General features: G+C 28.5%; 6 protein-coding genes across 6 annotated transcripts; 4 read left to right on the top strand and 2 right to left on the bottom strand.

Annotated features, from left to right (window-relative positions):
• Nucleotides 1-1,124: 1,124 nt before the first annotated feature.
• Nucleotides 1,125-7,992, top strand: Phum_PHUM361830 (zinc finger protein, putative; the record flags this gene model as incomplete). Its single annotated transcript, XM_002428025.1, has 8 exons — nucleotides 1,125-2,115; nucleotides 3,083-3,693; nucleotides 3,835-4,113; nucleotides 5,426-5,640; nucleotides 5,743-5,932; nucleotides 6,107-6,341; nucleotides 7,469-7,669; nucleotides 7,778-7,992. 8 exons carry the CDS (start codon nucleotides 1,125-1,127, stop codon nucleotides 7,990-7,992), a joined length of 2,937 nt encoding a protein of 978 aa, XP_002428070.1.
• An 856-nt stretch (nucleotides 7,993-8,848) lies between these two features.
• Nucleotides 8,849-10,394, top strand: Phum_PHUM361820 (uncharacterized protein; the record flags this gene model as incomplete). Its single annotated transcript, XM_002428024.1, has 5 exons — nucleotides 8,849-8,954; nucleotides 9,027-9,165; nucleotides 9,247-9,481; nucleotides 9,963-10,169; nucleotides 10,245-10,394. The coding sequence occupies 5 exons, from the start codon at nucleotides 8,849-8,851 to the stop codon at nucleotides 10,392-10,394; spliced, it is 837 nt and encodes a 278-aa protein (XP_002428069.1).
• Nucleotides 10,395-10,880: 486 nt separating this feature from the next.
• Nucleotides 10,881-11,544, bottom strand: Phum_PHUM361810 (Microsomal glutathione S-transferase, putative; the record flags this gene model as incomplete). The annotated part of the gene is made up of 2 exons (XM_002428023.1): nucleotides 10,881-11,216; nucleotides 11,416-11,544. The coding sequence occupies 2 exons, from the start codon at nucleotides 11,542-11,544 to the stop codon at nucleotides 10,881-10,883; spliced, it is 465 nt and encodes a 154-aa protein (XP_002428068.1).
• Nucleotides 11,545-12,291: 747 nt separating this feature from the next.
• Nucleotides 12,292-15,025, top strand: Phum_PHUM361800 (Nucleolin, putative; the record flags this gene model as incomplete). The annotated part of the gene is made up of 5 exons (XM_002428022.1): nucleotides 12,292-12,325; nucleotides 12,914-13,915; nucleotides 14,013-14,212; nucleotides 14,298-14,425; nucleotides 14,530-15,025. The coding sequence occupies 5 exons, from the start codon at nucleotides 12,292-12,294 to the stop codon at nucleotides 14,789-14,791; spliced, it is 1,626 nt and encodes a 541-aa protein (XP_002428067.1). The 3' UTR covers nucleotides 14,792-15,025.
• Nucleotides 15,026-15,272: 247 nt separating this feature from the next.
• Nucleotides 15,273-17,711, bottom strand: Phum_PHUM361790 (DNA polymerase epsilon subunit, putative; the record flags this gene model as incomplete). Its single annotated transcript, XM_002428021.1, has 10 exons — nucleotides 15,273-15,365; nucleotides 15,449-15,625; nucleotides 15,713-15,899; nucleotides 15,969-16,204; nucleotides 16,287-16,428; nucleotides 16,506-16,725; nucleotides 16,831-16,958; nucleotides 17,117-17,289; nucleotides 17,399-17,546; nucleotides 17,641-17,711. The coding sequence occupies 10 exons, from the start codon at nucleotides 17,709-17,711 to the stop codon at nucleotides 15,273-15,275; spliced, it is 1,575 nt and encodes a 524-aa protein (XP_002428066.1).
• Nucleotides 17,712-17,905: 194 nt separating this feature from the next.
• Phum_PHUM361780 (uncharacterized protein) lies at nucleotides 17,906-19,097 on the top strand (the record flags this gene model as incomplete). Its single annotated transcript, XM_002428020.1, has 5 exons — nucleotides 17,906-18,055; nucleotides 18,140-18,320; nucleotides 18,399-18,585; nucleotides 18,665-18,860; nucleotides 18,996-19,097. 5 exons carry the CDS (start codon nucleotides 17,906-17,908, stop codon nucleotides 19,095-19,097), a joined length of 816 nt encoding a protein of 271 aa, XP_002428065.1.
• Nucleotides 19,098-19,191: the final 94 nt, after the last annotated feature.

Raw genomic sequence — 19,191 nt, 5'->3', positions numbered from 1 at the left:
GTCTCGTCTCGCCATCCTCCAGGAAAGAAATCCTTTTTCGAAATCCACGAAACGTCACGATTGAATGATTTGTAGTTTCCATTGCTTTCTTCCAAAATAATGTCTGTAAGAAAAAAAAAAAACTCATGAAATTGACATATGGCGAGAGCGTCACGCGAGTTTGATGACAAAATTTTGATTTTAGCAAACGTCACGTCGAGATTTTATTATTAAAAGAGAGAGAGAGAGAGATTTTAGACAATGCGAATCGTCCGTCGTCGGTCATTTTGTTTGTTTACATAAATTAAGCGGAATCCATTACTTGTTTACGTAAAAAAATATGTTTCGATGATTATTTTTTTTTTTTTTTTGTGCGTGTGAATAACTAGAAGAGAGGTTTTTTTTTTTGTAGTAAACATAATTGCGTTTGAAAAAAGGTAAAACATAATTAGTAGTTATTGTTTTTTTTTTGTTTTTTTTTTTTTTTCTCTCCATGTTTTTTATCGATAAAGAACGTTGTCACGTTTTAAAATGTTTGCATCAGAGTCAAAATATATACATAATTGAAATGAAACAAGAAAATATGTTTTTTTAAAATAATAATAATAATAATAGTAATAAAAGGTCGTCAAAAAAAAAAAAACCACCACCAATCAATTTCCTTTTGTTTAGATATTTAGTCACTATAGACCCTTCTCTTTTCCAGATCCGATCTGTTATCTATTCTGGCCGAGATCAAACAAGAAAACGATGAGTTCGAGGATGAAAAGCAAGTTTTAGATTCCGCTCAACTTCATGACCTTTTTGATAGCAGCCAGGAAAAATTGTTCCGCTGCAACATTTGTTTAAAAAGCTATTCGAATATAACGTGGTATGAGGCCCACTTAAAATTACATAATAACGACGATTCCCAAAGAGTTTGCCATATATGTGGGGCTACGTTCGCTACCTTGCAAGACCTTAAAATACACGTAAACACTCATAGCAGAAATAATTCGGCGGTTTACCCGTGTTCCCTATGCGGAAATGTTTTTTCATCGTACGGAGCGAGGAAAAGGCATAAACTCACTCATATCCATTCGGTAGATTGGATATGCGAGTTGTGTAATAGAAAATTCACGCAACATAGTTTTTACATAGATCACATGCTCATGCACAAACTCAAAAAAGAAATGAAAATATTCGTGTGTTCTTGCTGCGGTATAAATTTCGAAAACGAAGATAATTTGTTGGAACATGAGAAAATGCATGCGGAAGAAGAAAACGAAGCTCTCATGAAGGGGGGCGAGGGCGAGGACGAGTGCGAGGATATAACGATTGTCGATAACATCAAAATGGAACCCTCCGATGGATCTCACATGATCGTCATGCCGATCGAAGAAGTCGAATGTAACGGATTGGAAGAAGGGGAAGAAGAGAATGTCGAGTGCGAAACAAGTATATCCGTTTTAAAAGACGAATATGCAATTATAGAAGTGTCGCAAGAGGAAGAAGGTGAATTTATATGCGGCGAATGTGGGAAAGAATGCGCGGACATACAATCCGTTAACTTGCACATGAAGGAACACATGGAATCTGAAATGTTTGAATGTTCCGAATGCAAGCAAGTTTTCAAATACAAACAATTGCTTCTTCAGCACGTTCAAAACGTTCACGAGGGTCACAGAGCTTACACATGTGACGTTTGTTGGGCGACGTTTTCGAGTAAAAATAGTTTGCGTAATCACAGAGTCATACATCTTTCCCTGAGGTACCCGTGCGAAGAATGCGGTAACGAATTTAAAGGACGAAGCGGACTTTATCTTCACAAGCAACGGGTTCACAGGGGTAAAAAAGATTTCGAATGTGATTATTGCGGTAAAACGTTTGCTTTAAAGTGCCAAAGAGATACCCACAGGCGGATACACACGGGAGAAAAACCATTTAAATGCGAAACTTGCGGAGCCGGATTCAGAGCTCAAAGCGGTCTGTACGCTCACAGGAAAACGCACACCGACGAAAGGCCTTACAAGTGCGAAATATGCGGGAAACGCTTGCGATTACCCTACAATCTTCGACTTCACATGAGGACACACACGGGTGAAAAACCATACGCGTGTGATATTTGCGGACGAGCTTTCTCACAACCGGGAGATTGTAAAAAACATAAAAAAACTCATCGTAAAAACGAAGAAAGAAACATACCTGAAAATTTACCCGTTTCCGTTAAAAAAGAAGAGAAAGCGGATTTTGTAGATATAACTTATCTGACATACAATTCCTAATCGATATAAGGATGGTGGTTGTTTGTGTTAATAAAAAAAGTTTGCTTAGTAAAAAATATATGAAATGAATAAAGATTTTAATAATAATAATAATAATAATAAATAAATTTTGATAAATTTTATTTTGGGTAAGCCACCACCAGTTACTATTGCTGATTTACTCCCCCCCCACACACAAACACACCCCCCCCCAGTTACTACAAGTCAAATTATTAAAAAAAAATAACGGTCAAGAACGTTTATTTGTATTGACAATGTTTTCTCTTATTATTTTTCAAATTGTTTTAAATAAAATTTTATGTTTCGTAGGATTTTTTTTTCATACTCTCCTCTTTCCCCCCATTTAAAAAAAAATCCTTTTCTTAATCGTACATCCTCGAAATTGAATTTTTAACGGTAAAAAATTTTGATAAGAGTAAAAAGTCATTGATTAAATTCAATAATTAAAAAAAAAACAAAACGAGTAAGTGATTTTATTTTTATAATTTAAATTTTTCTGTTTATTGTTTAAATAATTCACGTTAGAGATAAAATCATTTTTTTTCCGTTTGAATATCCTTATAAAATTTATTACAGGTCCGTGGAATCATTTAATATCGAAACAAATAATGAAACGAATCAAAAAATTGAGGATAATAGAAAAACTGTACTTCGTATGAAAAATAATTCACAGTTAGAAAAACAAACGAATTCGCAACACGATGAAAATTTGATGATGAACGTCGTAGAAAAATCGGATGATTTTGATATTGGGTCTAACTTTCAAGAAAACGGTTTCAAATGCGATGTTTGTTCGAAAATATTTGCAAAAAAATATAATTTAACGGCACATCACAAAGCTTTACATTCGCCATTTCCGAAAAAACACGTTTGCGACATTTGCGGTAAAGAATTCACGTTTAAATCCAATTATAATACTCATAAATACACACACATGGACATGCCTAGAAATTTCAAATGCACTCAATGCATGAGCGCGTTCAAAAATGCCAGAGGATTAAAAAATCATTTGAAAACTCACGACACGGATAAAAATTTCGTTTGCGAGATTTGCGGTAAAAAATTCACGACGACGATCAATTTAAAAAATCACATGTCGGCACATTCAGATCTTCGACCCCATTATTGCGAAATGTGTCAGGGATCGTTCAAGAGAGCAAGTCATTTGCAACAGCATCAGAAAGAAGTTCACGGGGTTCACCAGTCGAAAATGGCGAGGAATTTTCCTTGCGATTCTTGCGATAATTCATTCACGACGAGCGAACGTTTGGAAGTGCATAAGAGAAAACACACGGGAGAATTACCATTTCAATGTAACAAATGCTGGAGAGGATTCGCGTCACAAATGGGTTTGAACGTTCATCACACTATGGGAGAATGTCAAAGTAAAACGTCATCTTGTAAAATTTGTCACGCGGAATTCAAACCTGGACAAGAGCCTTGCGTTCACGTCAAATCGAAACGTAATAAAATACCCGGCGAAAAGAGTACTCGTTACTCGAAAAAGGAAAAAATACAAAGGAAAGACAAACCGAGAAATTTCGAATGCGAACTATGTAATAAAACGTTTATTTTTAATTGCGATAAAAAGCAACATTTTAGAACGTGTCACACGGACGAACGTCCGTTCGTTTGCGACGAATGCGGAAAAGCGTTTAAAGCTAAAAACACGTTACAAAATCATCAAGCCGTTCATTCCGATAGTCGACCTTATCCTTGTTCGTATTGCGATAAGAGATTTAGAAGGTCTGAACAATTGATGTTACACACGAGAACTCACACGGGTGAAAAACCTCACATTTGTAACTTTTGCGGACGGGGATTTGCTCAAATTGGGGATATGAAAAAACACAGGAAGATACATAACAGAGTTACCTAATAATAATAATAATAATAACAATTGTTTTTTGATAACACTAGTCGAACGCTATGAAAAATTTATTTTTTATCATTGAAATTAATAATTATTTACTTATGTAAATAGACAATTATTTATTTATATTATTTATCTAGTCGCTTAATATTTTATTAAAATATTATGTTAATAATTATTATTATTATTATTATTAACGAATCGTATTTAAAGAAGAATAAATTGAAATTTTTAAAATATTTGTTATGTTTTTTTGTTCCAAAATTGTTTTTATTATTATTTTTTAAATAATAAATGTATTTTAAATGAATTAGAGTCATCATTAAGTTACATTAAGTTTTAGTTATTGTTGTTTTGTTTGACTAATTAGTCTTAATTACATTTTTAAAAAATAGTTTTTTAATTATTTTTTTTTTTAGTTATTTAATTGTTACCCGTAACTGTAAAATTACCAAGATTCTTTTATTATATATATATATACGTTTTTTTTTTTTTTTTAAATATTTATTAAATTATTTGCCTCGAAAAAAAAAAAAAAAATTATTTATTAACATTATTGGAAAATATTGTTGTGTGTTTTACATAAGTAAATAAGTTTTTTGATATCGACAAAAAATAGGATGGTAAACGCGATATTGAAGATACGTTATCATTTTTTTCCAGATACCTAGACCCGGGTAATCAATTTACAACAGATAAAACAAATAATTATGACACCAATTCTACTGAAAACAGGCTCAAGTCATTAGAAGAAGATGAAACGCTTTCTTATGGAGAAACTCAAGTTAATTTAATGAGAGCAATTATATTTAAAAAAAGAACTGTTAATATACCATTTAAAAGATGGGTTAAATGCACTCATTGTTTATCAATGTTTTCGTCGAAAGCTTCCCTAACGAGACATTTGAAAAGGTTTAGTTGTAAAAAAGAATCTAAAAATTTAAGTTCTTTATCTTATTTAAGTCTGAGTGAAATTAAAGAAGCCATTTACGGTTCGAAATTTAAAAGGAAAACAGATGATAAAAATGCCGTACCTGTAATACATGAAACATTTCAAACACGAAAAGACGTAACAACAACCAAGGATTTAGAACCGCCACCACCACCACCACCGCCGCCGGTACAAAATGTCGAGATATTTAATGAAAAATCATTGATCAATTGCGAATATTGTGATAAAACGTTTACACAAAAGAAAACACTCAACGCTCATCTAACAACCCATAGGCGACAAGGGCATTTATGTCCGATTTGTGGAAAACAATTTTCCTATAAGTCATCTTTAGTCTCTCATCAGCTGATTCATCAGAAACCACCCAAAACGCATACCTGTAATCAATGTAACGCAGCATTTACGACCCTCAGATCACTTAGACGACATTATTTCACTCATTATAATTATAAAGACAAAGAATTCATTTGTGAACTTTGTGGTAAAAGATTTGCTTATTCTATGACATTAAAAAATCATAAATTATCACATTCGGAGGAAAGGCCTCACATTTGTAGAATATGTGGTACATCGTTTAAAAGAATGACACATTTGAGAACTCACGAACAAGGCGTTCACGGTCTTCAAGATAACGTTTTACCCAAAAAGTATACTTGTGACGTTTGTCAGAAAAGTATGGTTAAAAAGGAATCGTTGGAAGCTCACATGAAAGAACATACCGGAGAGTTAAATTATCAATGTAAAGACTGTTATAAAAAATTTGCGACAAATACGGGATTAAATATACATATATCGATGGGAAAATGTTATCCACATGTTAAATCGTGTAACGTTTGCTTGAAAGATTTCAAAGGAAATGAAGATGTTTGCGAACACCTCACGGATAAATTACAAAAACGTAAACAAGGAAAATTTGATAGAAAATCAAAAGAAACCAATGAGAAATCATCGGGAAAAAAAATTTCCGTGCCTAGACACATGAAAGAAAGAAATTACGTATGTAAAATATGTGGGAAATTTTATATATATCCTTGTGAGCTCAAAACGCATTTCCGTTTGGCTCACACGGATGAAAAACCTTTTTCTTGCGGAAAATGCGGAAAAGCGTTTAAAACGAAAGCTTCCCTTCAAATGCACGAGGATGTACATAACGATCTTCGACCTCACGAATGCGATCTATGTCAAAAAAGGTTTAGAAAGGCCGAACATTTAAAATTACATATAAGGACTCATACGGGAGAAAAACCACACGTTTGCGAAATATGCGGAAGAGGTTTTGCACAAAAAGGAGATATGAAAAAACATATTATTAAAACTCATAGCAAATCGACTTAAAAACTTTTTCTTTTTGTCTTTTGTTGTATTGTTTTAAAAAAAAAAAAAAAAACTTTTAAAAAATTAAATGTTTACTTTAAAAATTTCATTTCATTTTATTTTATTTTTTTTCTATTAATTTATCCTTATTAAATCACTTTCAAAACCTCCTTTTTTTTAAAATTGCTATAAGTTTTCATAATAAATTTTTTTCATTTGAGATATTAAGAGGGTTAAAGTTTAATTTTTTAGTTTATAAAAAAAAAAAAAAACTCACCAAATTGATACTTAATTCCTGTTGCAGGAATATTGATGAAAAATCGAACCATGTGGATGAAACATTAATTAAAAATGAACTGGATAATGAAGATGAAGAAGAAGAAGAAGAAGATCTTCCGTTAGAATCATTCATTATAAGTAAAATGAATGAAAATGACGAAAATCCAACTGAACGTTTCCAAAACTTATCTGAAATTGAAAAAGAAAAAAAAAAATTAATAAAAAACCGTGTGGAAAAAAAATTATGTGAAAATCGTAAAATTAAATGCACGATTTGTGACGTAGAAATATTAAAAAAATTTTATTTAAGACATTTAAAAAGAGTTCATAATATTAAAACGAAAATAAAAGATAAAAATGATGGAAACGAAGAAGAAAAAGAAGAAAATTTGAATTTGGAAGAGAGTAAAACATTAAATTTATGTAACGTTTTATGCAAGGTAGAGCTTAATGATAGTGATAGTGAAAAGAAAAATGGCGATCGGGTGGGTGGTTTGAAATGTTCTACATGCAATCAAATATATTCAAACGAAATAAATTTAAAAAAACACGTTTACAACGTTCACAAAATGGAAAAAGTCAAATGTAACGTTTGCGATAAAGAAATCAATAAGAAATCATTGGATAGACATATGAAAAGTGTACACAATGCGAAAATAATAAAAGAAAAAAAATCAGTGGCGGAAATAGAAAAAATCCCATGCGAAATCTGTAAGAAAAAATGCATCAATTTAATGAGTCTTCAAAAACACGTGAAAAACTTTCATCAAGCCGAACAATTTAAATGTTCACAATGCGATTTTAAAGGGATTAAAAAACAATTGGAAAAACACATAAAGAAACAACACAACGATGAAGTTTACCAATGTCCAAGATGTAATAAAATATTAAAAACAAAGGGCACATTGAGAGAACACATGTGGATTCACACAGACCACAGGAGATTTATATGTGATATATGTGGTATGAGGTTTAAAAGAACAAGTAATTACCGTGGACACCTTAAGAGTCATCAGGAGAAAAAATTTCAGTGTCAAATATGTGGTAATTTTTTTTTAAGAAAACGTTATTTGGCAATACACGAACAGACGATACATGATTATTATGGTGAAGGAGTACCCCCACAAGAAAAAGGTTTTCAATGTGAAGTTTGTGGTGTTAAACTTAAATGGAAAAATAATTTATTGGCACACATGAGAATACACACAGGAGAAAAACCTTATAAATGTAAAATATGTGGTGATGGTTTTACATGTCATGGTTCACTTAGAACTCACATGTCTAAACATGGTAAGTGTCAATTGACCACCTATAGAATATTACATTTCTAAATAATTTACATTATTAAATAAGTCTTTTTTTTTTTTTTAAATTTTAGCTGTTTGTTCAGAATCTAGTGATGTTTCAAGCATATTTATTCAGCAAGCTTATTTAGATAACAAAACAGAATCAACACAATATTTTGGACCTACTGCACCATCATCCAATTCTGAACAAATCAATAAAATTTAAATAATTTGATGATAAAAATAGAAAGAAAAATACATATTATACTCTATTTCAAATTGTTAAATTATAAATTATATAAAAAAGAATTTCTTTTTAATGTTAAATGCTTAAAAATTTTTGATAGCATAAAAAAATTTCCATTTCAATTTCTATTCAATTAATTATAAGTAAAAGGTTTCCATTTTGATAAAGATACATATTATTTTTTATATAATAATTATAAACGATTACTCACAAATGTAATTATTCACATCAAATAAATATTTTATTTTACTTACAATGTTAAAATCTTCAAAAATAAAATGAAAAAGATTTTGAAATGTAACACACGAACAAGCGATAAAAAATAACTGACATTTTTAGGCTTTTTTGGCGCGCTTTTGTTAGTGTGGCGGTGCATTCCGCTGCCACTTTCAAAGGAATTTTGCATCTTTCGAAATTATCTTCCGTTAATCCGTAAGCATTATTTTCATTGTTTTTTTATTATTATTATTTTAGTTTCGTGAAATCGAAATTTGTGATTATCTTTTTGTTTTGGATTTACGTGTTTAACGTACGGAAAGAAATAGATTGTGATCGATATTGGGTATAACTCTAAAAAATAACGTTTCCAAGGAATTTAGTCTCTTATTGAAAATTGATTTAACAATAACTCATAATAATAATAATAATAATAAAATGGGTGAATCTTTTTTTCAGGTTTCAAAACAACTAAAAAAAAAGAATTTAAATGAAGAAGATGAGGAAAAAGACAAAACGGAAGATTATTTAAAAGCTTTTGATGGTAATTTATATTAGTTTATTTATTATTAAAACATATTACTTGTTAATTTTTTAAATGAATATGAATTATTAGATATAGAAAACATAAAATTAAATTTATTGGAATCATCTGGGATTGAATGCATTTTAGAAGATGCTTCTATACAATTATTTATAATTGATGTAGGAACATGTTCATCAAATTCAATTCATTCTAAAAATGTTAATATAAGGTTTGGAAATTATTTGTAACATATTCTAATTTTATGGAATAAAGTTAAAAATTTTTTTTTTTTTTTTTTTTTAAGGAAAAGCATTAGAGATATAATTGATGAACTTAAAGAAGAAATTACACAAAAAGGAACATTTGCTACATTGTGTAAAAAAGTCAAAGAAGAAATAATTAAAGAAAACAATGAAAAAAATCTATTAAAAAATTTAAAAAAGAATCAACTCAAAATGGAAAGGTTAAAATTAATGATATCGGAATGCAAATCATCAAAAGAAGAAGAATATTATAAAAATAAAGAAATAATTGCAAATTTAAAGGTGAAAAACAAAAAAAAAAAAAAAACGCGCCATTTTTAAAATTACATGAGTTGTAAAATATTCATTTACAAAAAATGTTGTTTTATCATTTACTTTTTTGTTTTTATTTTTTTTTTAAATGTTTATTACTAATCATTAATTTTAAATTATTTGCCAAGCTACTCAGGAGATATTATTATATAAATTTTTTTTTTTTTTTTTTTTTTGAAATCATGCAATTATAATTATTTAAAAAAAGAAAGAATAATGGAAGTTAGAAGTAAAAATTTTCTCATGATTCTTTTGTTAATTTTTTTTTTTTTTTAGTTAATTAATAATTAATTTAACTTTTTTATATATGTTATGTGTATGATTTATATGAAGTGATTATTTTATGTACACACTTTTATTTAAAAAACTATTATTTTAAATATTTTAATAAAAAAATACATTTTTTTGAGAATTGCATACTAAAACTATGACAATTAATTTGTAATTTTAGGACAAAATCCATGAGGAAATTGTTAAAGCGAATGCAAAATTAAGATTTGTTGATAAATGGGAAACTGCTAAAAGAAATCAAAATCGATTTAAATGTCAATTAGTCGAAAATGAATTAGAAAAAAAGTTGGATGGTATTTTACAAGAATGTGAAAATGAAATTCGAGTTCATAATGAAATTTGTAATTTTTTGAATCTTGATGAAAAGGTTTTTAGATATAACAATTTTTACATTCGAAAAAAAAAATCATTTCATTCATTTATAATTACTTCTTCTCTTTAGAAGTTACTAAATGAAATTATCGAGTGGCAAGAAAGGTATAAAAAAGAAATGGAAAGTAGAAGTGAAAAAATAAAATTATTACAGCTTAAAAGAAATGAACAGCAAATCCTACTTCGCAATTTAACACAATTGGTAAATATAAGAATATAGTTAGTTAATGTTTTATTTAGTAAAAAAAAAAAGTGTTGTTAATTAAAATTTATGTATTACAGTACGAAGAAAGAAGCAGAGATATAAATAATTATTTAAATTTTAAAGAAAAAATACATCAAGAACAAGAACGAAATCGATACATAAATAAGATGGCAACAAAAATTCAAGCATGGTGGAGAGGGACAATGGTTAGAAGAGGACTTGGCCCCTTTAAAAGAAAAAAGAAATCTGTCAAGGAAAAGAAGAAAAAATAATTTTTTTTTTTTTTTTTGAAATATTAAAATTATTTTTTATAAATATAACATTATATAAAATAAAATTTTTTATTCTTAAGCTCTTAGAGGTAAAATAAACTCCACCCTATTATTATTATTATTATTTATGTTAATATCTGAATAAAAGTTAATTGTTCATTTCCCATTAAAAACTATATTTTTTCGAGTTGACAACATATAAAAAAAAAAGATTTTTTTTTTTTTGCTTTTAAAATGATTTTATAAAATAAAATAAGGAATGGAAAACCATGTAAATTGTGATAAAATAACCTACTCCCCATGATATAGCTCTAGCAGGCTGAGGAACAACAACGACAGCATAAACAATTGTATGTAATATTCTAGCACAAGTAAATACTCTGAATAAATTAATAGCCAAATTAACTGGTGGATCAGTTAATAAAAAGAGCCAAGCTGCAACGATAAACGTTGGAATGTTTTCTAAATCATTCATATGAGCTCTTCGAACTCTTTCAACATCAGGATCATCATATTTGACTTTTGCATTTTTCATTTTTCTGGTATCTTCAGGACTGGAAAAAACCTAAAACATTATATAATCAAGTTTTAAAGAAATATACAATTCTCAATTTAACTTTATTTTAAATTTTAATTTATTTTAAAATAGAAATTTTATTAATTTTAATTATAAAAAGAATTATTAAACACACGTAACAAAAAATTCAATCTAAAACAAAAATTGTGTGTGTGTGTGTGTGTGTTACTTTAAACTTTGAACTTACCAACTTTTTGAATCTGATTCTACCAGTTAACAATGACATCGCCAACATTTTTAAAGCTAAAACACCAACGTAAAAAGCATATGTCCTGAAAACAGGATTATCAAAACTCATTAAATGAGCAACACTCATTTTTTTTTTCTTTTAGATGATGTTCCTGATTGCGTAATTATTAAGAACTGAAACTTGCCGAACTACATTTAATCAGACTAAGGGCAATCAGTCTAGCCAATATTTTAACATTATATAAAGGAAAAAAATTATAATTTTATTATTATTATTGAATAATTCGACGAAAATAATTAAAATTGGGTTTTTAATCATTAAAAAGTAATAATAATAAATTATAGAAAGATAGAAGTTTTATTTTTAAAAAAGTTTATTACTTTTTAAATAAGTATAAAGTCCAGGATGACAACTTTATACGCATTAAGTTTTTAAGTACGTGGAATAAATAATGGCGGGTTAAATATTTAAAAATGCTAAATATTAAAAGGCTACAAAATAAAAGTTTGAAGGCATTTTGAAATTTCATTTCTCATTTTGCATTCTTAATTCCTATCAATAATTTAAAATAAAAATCTTACCAATTAAGTAATATTTTTACATTTGATGTAATATTTTTGATGAATGACCGTATATAACACACGTTTAATTTATTTAATTCCCACTTTCTTTTTTTTAGTTAAATTTAAAATAATTATGATTATTAATTTTTAAACGAAATTTTTTAAAAACAAAATTAAAATTACCTTAAAAAGTTTTGAAAAACAAAATTTCCAACAACAGCCATTTCCGGTTATGACGCCAAAGTTTTTAGAGGATTACCAATAGTACATTCTTCTCTGTGGCCATTTCCTTCAATGTAAACTTTTTAAAATGGCTCCTAAGCCGAAACCTACGGAAAAACAAGGTAAAATATTATTATAAACATTTTTTAGGCGTTCATTAAATTTAAAAAGCACTTTAAAAAATTATAAAAGCATTACTATTTTAAATTTTATTATTTATTTGTAATTATTAAGTATATTTAAACAAGAAATTTCATGCAACTGCCTGCCACATGGCAGAGTTTCGTGTTTACTTGCTTATGTAGAGTATCATTTACTTTTTCGATATCATCTTTAATTTTTTAGTAGTTATTATGTAGAAATATTTTAGGAATTCTATAGTTTTTTTTATAAAGAAACGAAGATTTAAGGTTAAACATCATACTTCCAAAGTTAAATCTTAACGTATTGCAGATGTCATCTATGGGCAATCACATTTCATTAATAATTTAATTATTTTATAGTTTTCAAAATTTATTTGTTTGTCTTATTTAAGTATTTAAATTTGCCTAAAAATTATTTATGATGAATTTTGAGGGAATCTCTCTGATATGCTTGAAGAGAATTTACTAAAACTGATTTTTTATTATACATGTAAGGTCCTGTCTACTTTTTGAGTATTAATAATTAATAATGATTTTTTTTTTTTTAATTTAATTTAGGCGCTGGAGATAAAAAACCAGCAGGTGGAGGTGATAAAAAAGCTCAAGGTAGTGAGAAAAAACCCTCTACTGCTGGTGGAGATAAAAAACCTCCTCAAGAGAAAAAGCCAGCAGCTGGAGGTGACAAAAAAGGTGAACCATCTACTGCTAAGAAAGCACCTCAAAATGCTCAAAAGCAGCAACCTCCTAAAGATAGTCAGAAAAAACCTAATGCAGTAGCAGACAAAAAGACAGGTGGAGGTGATGCTAAAAAAGCTGCTCCTCCAGCCAAAAAGCCAGCTTCTGCTTCAGGAGACAAGAAGGCAACACCTGCTGCTGCTGCTGCTGGTGGTGGTGGCAAAAAAGGTGCTCCAGGAAGTGGAGACAAAAAACCAGCTTCTGCTGGTGATAAAAAACCTGCTGATAAGAAACCAGCAGAGAAGAAACAAGGTGCTGGTGATAAGAAACCAGCTGATAAAAAGCAAGGAGAAAAGAAAGCTACTGTTGACAAGAAACCAGCTGAGAAAAAACAGGGAGCGGGTGACAAAAAACCAAAATCTGCTGGTGATGATAAAAAATCAGCTAAACAGCAAGCAGCTCCTGACAAAAAGCCCAAGTCTGCTGGTGACAAGCAAGCAGCAGGAAAAGATAAAAAACCAGCTGTTGGAGAAAAGAGACCAGCTTCTGGAGCTGATAAGAAGGCTGTTAAAGATAAAAAACCACCAGAGAAAAAACAAGCTGTTGGAGACAAAAAACCAGGGGATAAGAAACAAGCAGACAAAAAACCAGCTGGTAAAGATAAGAAACCTGGAGACAAAAAGGTTCCAGTCGTAGAAAAAATGCAAGAAAAGAAAGTTGCAGGATCCAAATCAGCTCCACCACAATCGAAATCTGCTAAAGCAACAAAGAAACCTGCATCTGCTCCACCTACATCAGCTCCACCAGCCAAAAAAGCTGCAAAGAGTAGTTCTGCTGCTTCATTCCAAAAGACAGCAGCTAAACCTTCTCTAATGAAAGATTCTAAAGCAAAAGGTAAAATAATCATTTAAAATTTTTTATTATTTTACTTTTTTTTTTTTTTTTTTTTTTTTTTTTTATAAAAATATTAAATGAAAATTTTTTATTGCAGTTACAAAACCCCCAAGCGCAAAATCATTGTCCAAACCGATTTCAAAAACATCAGCAAAAGTTTTATCAAAATCTAAAACAAGTATGAAATCGGCAGCCACTAAGAAAATAGATAAACCTAAAAAGAGTTCAGCTATGAAAGGTCTAAAGGGTAAAGCTGCAAAATTAGCTTTGTTAAAAGCTTTGAAAACTAAAAAGAAGGTAGGGTTGATATTATGGAAAAAAAAAAGAGAGAGAGAGAGGAGGAGGATTTTAATAATAATAATAATAATTATTATTTTTATAGGTTATGAAAGGAACTAATTTAACTAAAACTAGGAAAATAAGAACTTCCGTTCACTTCAGAAGGCCGAAAACATTCAAACCTCCAAGAAATCCAAAATACCCTAGGAAATCAGTACCCCGAAGAAATAGGTAATTTCTTTTTATTTAGTTTTAAATGGGAGTGGGGGGGGTGGGAAAGGAAACTTACAAATCGATTCAAATCTCATTTTAAAAAAAAAAAAAACAAATTACAGAATGGATGCGTTCAACATTGTTAAATACCCGTTGACGAGTGAAGCTGCTATGAAAAAAATCGAAGACAACAACACATTAGTCTTTATTGTTCACACGAAAGCGAACAAGCGACACGTTCGGGCGGCCGTTAAGAAATTATACGACGTAGAAGTTGCTAAAGTGAATACGTTAATTAAACCGGATGGTAAAAAGAAAGCATACGTTCGTTTGACTAGTGATTACGATGCATTAGATGTCGCCAATAAGATAGGCATAATCTAAATGATTTTAATTTACTTTAAAAACGAATTTCAATAAGTACTGCGTACTTCCGTTTGTAATTACTCACGATGTGTGTTCTTCAATGGTTTCTGTCTCCTCCTTGATATTTGATTCGGAATTATTTTATTTTTATTTTTATTATTATCATCACTAACACGATTATTATTATTATTATTATTACTTTTTTTTTAATGTAAAACAAGCCAAAAAGAAAAACGAAATTTGGCTACCTACTACTATTGTTTCTAACACTGTAATTTTTTTTTCTCTCTATCTCTATCTCTTTCTATCACATTGAGATTGTTTTATTAAAAAACGATGTAATTAATTAATTAAACGTTTTTTTTTTTTTACTTTAAAAAGAAAAAGTTGAAGAAATTGCATTAAAAGTAATTACATGTATTTTTTAATATTTTGAATTGTTTACAAATTTATTTCTTTATTTAAAAAAAAAAAAACTATTTAACCTATACTATTGAAACTATAAGTCTTCTTCCGGTAAACAAGAATCTTCCAATTCGTTTTTAAACGGATAATAAACTTTAAATGAAAATTTTTCTCTCACAAAGGATCCCTACAACGATACACGAATGAATGAAAAACAATTAAAACGATTAAGAAAGAAAAAAAATTTAAAAATTTTCACTCATCACTTACCGGACTCGTAACGGTACAATCTAAATATTTTTCGGTAAAAGATATCGATTGATCGGAAACGACAATTAAATCCGGAAGTGGATATAAATCTAACGAATGTGAAAAACTCCAATAAACAGGAAATGACACTAACGACATCGGAGCAAGCGTTCCCTGACTTATAATCGTTTTCGTAAACTTGAAAATAAAAGAAATCATCACACGATTATCATTAATAACCATTTTTTTTTCCTTGTAAATTTTATTCGAAAGTGAAGTTATTACGTGATTAGAAATATTTCCACCATTGTTTGGAAAATGAATCGTACTCCTACATAATTTAGTAACGAGATTTTCCCGGAAAACAATTATTTCCTTCGTGCAATATTGTAACCGACACGGATTCGTTCCCAACGTTAAATACGGAATTTTAGATATGAGACCTTTAACTAAATTTTTAGAAAATGGCGGCCTGGAAATTATTATAAAATTATTACAATGTAAAACAAATACTAAAATACAAAATGAATGATTTACGAACCTTGGTAGTATTCTAGGAGAGCCGACATCAAAAGGACCGGGAACGAGAACGAATTTACTCGTGTTAATTATATTTTTATAAGATTCTAATAAATTACCCAATTCGTTAAAACCGTTAATTAGTTCCGAACAATAGTTTGGTCCCTTGGGAGACGATATAAAATTCCCTAATAAAACAAATGCGTATGGAGGATATTCGGAAAAACCATCGAATAATATTTTTAATTTTTTTAATACCTAAAACGAAATACATAATTTAATTAAACCCCATTTAATTTTTACTTTAAAAAAAAAAAACAAGTTTGATTCGAATAAAAACCTCAGGTTTATCTAACCAGACATCGGATATAAAAACAATCATTTCATCTGGATTCTTTTCTTCGATTTCTTTTAATGCTTTTGAATTTGATAAAGAATATAATGAAGGTCCACCGAAAGTGTTCATATCATCAAAAAACATTCTGATAATTAATAAATACTATTAAATTTAAATAATGCATTGTTAACGATAATAATTTATTCGATTTGTTAATCCTACCTTGATTTTTTCGAAGATTCTGGTAGTGGTAAACCGAATTTTGATACATAAAAAACTTTGTCTTCATAACAACCTTCTAAAAACACAAATGAATGTTCTGTAAAAAGGCCATCGGAAAATATGGCTTCTGATATATCAATATCCAATGTTCCAGTGTCATCTTCGACTGCATAATTACCATCAATTTTTTGAACAAGAAGACCAAGAATCACAGCATAATCTGAAACAACAATAAATTTAGTATCAATATTACTTTTTTGATAAGTTATTTAAAATTACATTTTAAATATTTCAAATATTTAATTAATATTTTGTTCATCGTTACCAATTTTTTCAGTCGCACAAAGAAACCATTCAACTGTTTTAAATATGAATTGTACATTTTTACCATTTATCGCAAAAACTTCTTTCAATAGATTATTTCTCAATGTTTTTTGAATTAATGAAGTATATCTGAAATATATATATTCTTATAAGTTAACTAATTTTATTAAATGATTGCTTTAAAATTAAGTAATCGAAAAATTGGATTAAAAACTATTCAAAACTGTGTCTACATAATTAAATGAGGTATCAATTGAAATTAAATCAATAAAAAAAATCAATCATACATTCTTTTTTTTATAAAAATTTTTGTGGCAGCATCTGCAAAAATCCCTTTTTTTAAAACTGTATCATCTTTAATATATTTTTTCTTTTCTCTATTATAAATAAAACAAGGAACTTCGAATGCATTGATAACATTCCAAGTAGTTTCAGAGCTTGGTCTTTCTAATAAGCTTTCCTGAAAACAATTAATTTTATGTTTAAAAAAAGAAAACAATAATTACATTTCACAAATTAGCAACAACCAATAATTTTGACATCTACTGTACCCGAACATTATAAATTACCTTATAACATTGTTCAATTTGTTCTTTATTAACTGTCGGTGATTCTAAAGTTAATCCTCGAATTTGATCCGACAATTTATCTAATATTTCAATTCTTTTTTGTTGTGACAAATTTAAAAATTTCTGTGCCAAATAATCGGCTGCATCACTAAAAAATACATCAGATTTTTAAAATTACTCTGAAATCTTTATTTATCACAATATAAATGAATATAATTTTTAATGGAGAAAATTTTATTTACCCTCTTATTAAAAAACCGTGAAGTTTTAAAATTTTTATAATCCATTTCCGTATTTCTTTTAAATCATTCATTTCTTGTAAAAAAAATTATATATCATTAATGAAAATAATATTTAAGGTAACATGTATTTTCCCGCCATTTTCCTTTGAGAGAATTTTATTGCAAAACATACGAAAGCAGACGATATGTAAACAAAGCCTTTTAAGAATCTTAAAACATAAAATAATTAATTTTCAATTGTACGATGAACATTTAATTAATAAAAATGTCTTTCACACGGGATTTACGTCGAATAACTCATCCGTATTATTTATTTAATATATTTTTATCTTTTTCTTATCTTTTAGCTAAGAAATTACCCTACGTTTGTAGCTATGTATTTATTAATTCAGAGAAAAAATGTGAATTTGATTCTGTAGGTTGACCTATTTAATTTTTTATGAAAACAATTTTTTATTTAATAATGTTTTCTTATTAATTTGCTTACGTTTTATTTCAGCGTGAATCGGATATTCTTTTCTTTTTAATTATTGTTGTTATGATCAGAACGAGAAAAACTGGTAGTGTGACCATGTTAAGTTATTTATCATCTTCGTTTATTTATACAAAAGTTACTAACATGATATTATGGTTCTATGCTGATTTAAGAATGGGATTATTATACACAGTATTATTTGTGTGTAAGTATTCAAGTAATAATAAAACAAAATTTTTAAAAGGTTATTTATAATATTTTAAAAATTATTATTTATTTAAAGTGGTCGGAATATTTTTCCCCGAGCCGACTTATTCGGGTCCACAAAATGTGACATATTTTAGAGGGCTTCAAGGCCTTGAAGAAGAGTTAGAAAGAGACAAACAAGTTAATTGGCTTGTTGCTTTTTACACAATGTGGAGTCCATCATGTAATAATTTTGCTCCAATATTTTCCCAATTGTCTGGAAGGTTTGATAATAATTTGTTTAATTTTTATTTTATTTTAAATGTTAAGAAATTTGGGACACCTAATTAAATATTTTTGTAGCTATCATTCTGAGTATTTAAGATTTGGTAAAGTTGATGTAGGAAGATACCCGGATGCTGGAAAAAAATATCATGTCAGTGATTCACCTGTAAGCAGACAGTTACCTACACTTATCCTTTTTCAAAATGGAAAGGAAACAATTCGAAGACCAACTGTAAATAGTAGTAAAACATTACAAAAGTTTTTTTTCTCAGAGGTAAGTTATATTAATAACTTTTTGAACCTCTTAAGTTTAAACATTTGTTTCAGTTATAACAAATTAGTTTTTCCAATTTAAGGTAAACAAATTTATGTCAATAATAAAATTTTTTAATATTTTTTTTTTTAACAGGATAATATAAGAGTTACATTCGATTTGAACAATTTAAATGAGCAAAGTAAATTAAAATCAAACCAAGGGAAAACTTTGATTATTTTTAAAAAGAACCAGTGAAGTTATTCCACATGACCAAAAATTCAATTATAGTGTTTTAAATTATAAGTTACATTATGTTATATTTTTTAAGTATAAAAAAAAAAAATTTATT

Source organism: Pediculus humanus, genomic scaffold, assembly GCF_000006295.1.
Source record: "Pediculus humanus corporis 1103172107775 genomic scaffold, whole genome shotgun sequence".
Classification (NCBI taxonomy): domain Eukaryota; kingdom Metazoa; phylum Arthropoda; class Insecta; order Psocodea; family Pediculidae; genus Pediculus; species Pediculus humanus.
This window is presented reverse-complemented; position numbering and strand designations above follow the sequence as displayed.